The sequence below is a fragment of the Bos taurus genome, chromosome 11 (assembly GCF_002263795.3).
Source record: "Bos taurus isolate L1 Dominette 01449 registration number 42190680 breed Hereford chromosome 11, ARS-UCD2.0, whole genome shotgun sequence".
In the NCBI taxonomy this organism is placed as follows: domain Eukaryota; kingdom Metazoa; phylum Chordata; class Mammalia; order Artiodactyla; family Bovidae; genus Bos; species Bos taurus.
The window spans coordinates 5,284,156-5,290,155 of record NC_037338.1 but is presented as its reverse complement, the minus strand read 5'-3'; the positions used below and the strand labels follow the sequence as shown (position 1 = coordinate 5,290,155).

At 44.4% G+C, this 6,000-nt stretch overlaps 1 protein-coding gene across 6 annotated transcripts in view; it reads left to right on the top strand.

Annotated features, from left to right (window-relative positions):
• Positions 1–684: 684 nt before the first annotated feature.
• AFF3 (ALF transcription elongation factor 3) overlaps positions 685–6,000 on the top strand; it is a 631,738-nt gene continuing 626,422 nt past the window's right edge. For all 6 annotated transcript variants that reach the window (XM_059891654.1, XM_059891653.1, XM_059891652.1 and 3 more), the window contains exon 1: positions 685–1,016. In XM_059891654.1, the coding sequence (XP_059747637.1) occupies positions 700–1,016 (317 nt within the window). In that variant the 5' untranslated portion in view covers positions 685–699. The remainder of the gene's footprint in view (positions 1,017–6,000) is intronic.

The window sequence follows — 6,000 nt, the reverse complement described above, 5'->3', positions numbered from 1 at the left end:
ATTGCAGAAGAGGCTGCTCAGGGAACGCGAACCTGTGCACTGAGGGTGGAGCCCGGGAAGGACAGAATTTAAGGTGATGGCAGAGGAACGGAAGCCTGACAGTGACAGAAATGACCAACCACAGCCAGGAGTTGGGAGTCATGGGGCAAAGGGAAAGTTCCAGAAGTAAAGAAGTGCTCGCGAGTGTCAACACTCCTGGGGAACAAATAGGGACAGGAACTGAAAAAGCATCCATTGCCTAAGCTTCCTGGTGACGTTAGTGAAAGTGACTTTAGAGATGGGGCGGGGGCAGGGAGAGAGGCAAGGGCACAGAGCAGGGAGCCCTCCTGGGGGAGGTGAGGAGGCACAAGCCCTCCACGCACACAGCCTCGGGGTGTCTGATTCCTCATCCAGGGTTCTTTCTCCTCTGCCAGTGCATCTGGGCCCTAGAAAGTTCTAGAAGGCTTATTCCAGTCCAGAGGCAGGATACAGCTTTTGGTGTGGTCTCTTGGATGCCCAGGAAGTTTAGGGAAACCAGCAGACTTTCTGTTAAGTAGCCCATCTAAGTCAGCATACCTGATAAGAATATATTATATTTAAGGGATTCAAAGCTGTTCCTGGGATTCTTTTAAAGGGTTTATTTAGAGTTAGGGAGGGGAGCAGAGCAACTGAGAACTTCTCCCTTGGCCTCCCTGACCATGTTCTTCTGCTGTGTGTCAAATGGCCCCCCAGAAGGGGGCCCGGGCTGCTGGTTCCAGCCTTCTGGTCGCCCTTGCTCTGCTGTGGGTGAGAGGAGGCTGGCTGCATGCCTGGTGGGGAAACGCCATTGGCTGGTTTAGTCACTCGCCTCCACACTTTCACATCCTCTATCAACACCTGCACACTTCAGTGGTGACCACATGCACTCTTCCTGTTTATACGGAAAGTGCCATTCAGAAAGCTTGCCAGGGAGAAGGGAGCTGCACCCTCAGCCTCAGAAGGAAGACGTTGAACAACTTAATTTGGGAGAAAAAGAAAAAGAGCGTGTGTGTTGAGAGGTAAGATCAAGCCAAAGAGGTCTGACTCTCTGGGCCACCTTGGATGGAAAAGGAGTGACCCTCCCATTGCAGCCTTCAGGGTGTGACTCAGAGGAGCCTGGCCCAAACTCATCAGGGCCTGGTAGTGGGGACTCTCAATCTGCCCCATAGACAGAACCCAGCCTCGGTGAGTGGCCACACCGACTGGGGAAGCAGATGTGGAATGTAGTCCAGAAAGGTCACAGAACTCACACGGGGGGAGCTTGTAGAGAACGCACAGCCTGGGTGTGAGTGTGTGCACCCACCTTTGAGATGCTGGCTGGGCCTGTGGGCATCGGGAGGAGTGTGTCTGAACCCCACGTAGACCATTGGCTACGCCTCAGATAGAGAGCCCATGAGCGGTCTCAGACACCTGGGCCCAGGAGGGATCAAGTGTGCAGGGCTCACGCTGAGGCCACCACCGGTCCTGAAGAAATGGCTCAGGCCGCCTCCTGGGCAGGGGCCAACAGCAGTATTTATTTCTTGCACAGCACATCATCACAGCTAAGCGCTGGTCTAAGTGTGCACAATGGAGTCTGTCCAGACTGCTTCTAGCTCCCCGTGTCACCTCTGCAGTGTGAGCTAAGTGATAATGGAATCGTATGTGTGTGTGCATGTGAGTACACCCGTCATGCACATGTACACGCAGCAGTATGTTTACAGACAGGCATACACACATGTGACACGTAAAGACTCATACATAATACAAAAGAGCAATAGCGACCATATTTTTGAAACTAGAGAGTTTATCATGTGATAAAGGATTTTCTTCCCTATATGTGAACTCCTTGCTATTCAGGTCTTACAAATATAAAAGTGAAATCATGTTTGGATATGTATTTTATAATCCCTTTTATTCAAAGAGGTGAAAATCCCAGGGGATGGGAATTGCTCAAGTAGTCTGGGGCCTGATATTGCAGCAAGAATTAGCTAAAGGCTAGATGTTAACTCCTTCAGAGGAGGAGTTAACATCTAGCCTCATTGGAAAAGACTCTGATTCTGGGAGGGATTGGGGGCAGGAGGAGAAGGGGACGACATAGGATGAGATGGCTGGATGGCATCACTGACTCGATGGACATGAGTCTGAGTGAACTCCGGGAGTTGGTGATGGACAGGGAGGCCTGGTGTGCTGCGATTCATGGGGTCGCAAAGAGTCGGACACGACTGAGCGACTGAACTAACGATATGTTAACTCACACCCACATCAACAGATAGTAGCCTGCTCATTCTTTGAGTCTTGAGTGTACACACTGAACCCTCAGTTAAGAAAATTATGCTTTCTGCCCAAAGCATCGGGCTGTGGGTGCAAAACTGAAGAAGAGCACCCTCCCTTGCGTAGGGCTTTCAAGCTTTCCTGTCTCATGAGAGTGAGGTTTTTAGAGTAATGGTAGCAGAAAGACTCAGTATTCTAAGGTTTTAGTTTTTGTTTCTGTACTGCTGTTCCCTTGCTGTGGGCATTACCCAAACTTTGTGTTCAGTTGTATCATGCATATTTTTATTTCTTTTGCATTTGGAAATGGAAAATATATTCATTGCTCATTGGCTAGACTTCTGGGTTCTAATCCCAACTCGAACAGTTCCTTTGGCTTTGGGCAAGTTTCTACACCTGCATCTGGGGTTCCAGCATCTGTAAATTGGGTTCAGTAGTAGTCCCTACAATAATAGTCTACATCTAAATAAGGGTTAGATGAACTAACACCTATGAAGCGCTTAGAAGAGTGATGCCCTGAAAGGGCCTCCTAAGTGTTAGTGGCCAGCATTATCGTTATTGTTGGCATCACGTTCTGTGCAGTTAAGCTTTCAGATGTGAAGGGAAATGGTAGGAGGAAAAGATCGGTAGTGGGAAAGGGGGTGGTGTGGTTGGGTGTTTGGGGAGACACATAAGAAGTCAGAGCAATGACACCAACACGCGGTCCTTTACCTGCAGGGTGTCGTGAGCAGATGGGGAAGGAGCAGGGGCAGCCCTCCACAAGTCCCCCTGGTGAGAGGAACAAGCGCTTGAATTCAGGGAATTTGATTCCACGAGCTCTGGAGCTCTTACACATGCTGTATGTCCATGTGCACAGCAGCCAAAGGCAGACAGGTGTAACTGTCACAGCCAAGTGATGGTAAATGGGCTGTGCTTAGTGCCTCTCATGTGGAAAGCGTGTGCTCCCGTGTTACACACCTTTGCTCATATCGTTGCTCAGATCCCTTGTGTGATGGTGCCTATTGAAGAAGAAAGCTGAGAGCTGGTCTAAGCATGCAGACTCTGCTCCTAGCTCCCTGTGTCTCCTCTATAGTGTGAGCTAAGTGGTAATGGAATGTGGTGGGTGAGGAAGCTGAGTCCCAGGAAATTAAGAACCAGATTCAAAGTCACGCTGAGAGGTAAAGCTGTGGCAGGAGCTGGATGCTGGTCTCTAATTTCCAGACCCTGTGTTCCGCTCTGTGGTTCAGGGGAAGAACCCCTAGGCTTGCACCCAGCCTTTTGACTTTGACAGCCGTGGACTCCTTCAGTAAGTCATTTTTTCTTCCACATTTTGGTATCTTTATTTGTAAAGGGGGTAAAATAACCTGCTCTACTTAGTTTGTAGGGTTTTATGAGATTTCAGCCAAGCTACATATGTAAAATGCTATTAAATAGCATATATAAAATGCTATTAAATTGTAAAATGCTACATATGTAAATGCTATGTAAAGTCCAATTGATCTACAGTGTTTCAAGTATACAGCAGAAAGATTCAGTTATATATGTATCTCTCTCTTTCCATATATACATATGTATTATATGCATATGTATACACATACACTTTTTCAGATTCTTTTCTGTTATTAATTAATAGACTTTGAATATGCTATACAGTATGTCCTTGTTTATCTATTTTATATATAGTAGTGTGTATCTGTTAATCCCAAACTCCTAATTGACCCTTCCCGCCTTTCCCCTTTGGTAATGATAAATTGTTTTCTATGTCTGCGAGTCTAATTCTGTTTTGGAATAAATTTATTTGTATCATTTTTGTAGATTCCACATCTAAGTGATATCATGATATTTGTCTTTCTTGGTCTGACTTACTTCATTTACTATAATAACTTCTAGATCCATCCAGGTTGTTGCAAATGACATTATTTTATTCTTTTTGTGGCTGAGTAGTATTCCATTGTATATATGTACCACATCTTCATCCATTCATCTGTTGGTGGATACTTACATTGTTTTCTTGTCTTGTCTATTGTAAATAGTGCTGCTATGAATATTGGGGTGCATGTATCTTTTCAAATCAGAGTTTTCATCTTTTCCTGGTATATCCCCAGGGGTCAGATTGCTGAATCATCTGGTAACTCTATAGCTATTATATTTCTGAATCATGTAAGAAGAAATGTTGAAAGCAACACTCCGTGAGGTCAAAATACAAGTGATGTAGATTCTTCATAATACATCATTAAGTATGATTTAACTTATTCTTCCAAATGGCTACTTTGTACTCTTTGGTACTGACATTTCTTAATTCATTAAACTAGACTCATATATGGAAAATTAATTTATTTCCATTTTTAAATATTCCAAATTAAACTGCAGAGATTGTTCTGCAAATCCTTTAGTGCCATCATTTTAATCAGTTCTTTTAATTTTTGCAAACCTGATAAGCAAATGGCACTACTTCATTGGTTTTATTTGCTTTTCTTGATTATTAGTGAGTTGAATCCCAATGTTTTAAAATGTTGCTTCATAAAAGATGAAACACATTATCCTTCATCTACAAACAGTCAGAATTCCTTTTAAAGTGAAATAGCCTCATTTTTCTCATGATTAAAATACAAGCAGGTATTTGTGTGCAAACATAGACCTATTAAAAAGCACCTTGCACAAATATTTCTCTTTATAGTTTTTATCGGTGCTAAAAATGGGGGATTGTAATGAGTACAAGACAACCAGACTCCTGCAATAACTAATAAACATGACAATTTGATTTATTGCTGTTCCTCTGCTGTAGCCTGTTGACAGGTTATTTTTTTTCTTTCTGGAAAAATTACCAGGATTTAAATCTCTATCATATGGCACTTAATTCAATCGACAATATGTTACCAATTAGATTCTGCTTAAACTACCATCCGCCGGCAGACCATGAAGCGCGTTAAGTAGGATGACGATCAGATAACTAGTGAAACACTCCGTGGCGGCTTTCTCAGGGCCGAGGAGCAATGCTGAGATGATGGATAGTAAGCAAGAAGGGGCCAGTCGAGCATTCCTTTCCCCCAGCTCCCCCAAAGAAATTGTTTCAAGTTCCTAAAAGCATACAGGAACTTGTGTTGGTGGTTCTATCAATTTGCCCTTTGCTACCCCTCTTCCCTCCATCCTCCTGCCCTTTTTGATGATAAAAAGGCATTCCTACTCGCAGATCCTCTCCAACATGGTGATGCCTAACTTCAGCTTGGTGGTCCTGTCCCATTTAGTGATGTGTTTTAGGATTTCACCTTTCTCCCAAGTCCTGGATGTTGACCACAATAAGAGAGAACTCTTGGAGTGCATTGAGCCTCCTTTTCTTCTTTTTCTTGGGGAATCTGGCTGCATCAGACCGTGCTCTTGTTGCAAGGAAAAGAAACCACATTGAGCGGTGCCGAACAAAAAGACCATCTTTGTTTGTTTGTTTTTAATTGGAGGATAATTGCTTTACAATGTGGTGTTGGTTTCTATATGTATACATTTATCCCCTCTCTCTTGAGCCTCCCTCCCCACTCCCCGCATCTTACCCCTCTCGGTCACCACAGAGCACCAGGCTAAGCTCCCTCTGTTTTACAGCAACTTCCCACTAGGTATCTGTTTTACCCATGGTAATGTGTATGTTTCCACGCTATTCTCCCAATTCGTCCCACCTTCTCCTTCCCCCATTGTGTCCACAAGCCCATCCTCTGTGTGCTATTCCTGCCTGGCAAGTAGGCTCATCAGTACCATTTTTCTAGATTCCATATATGTGTGTTAATAGAT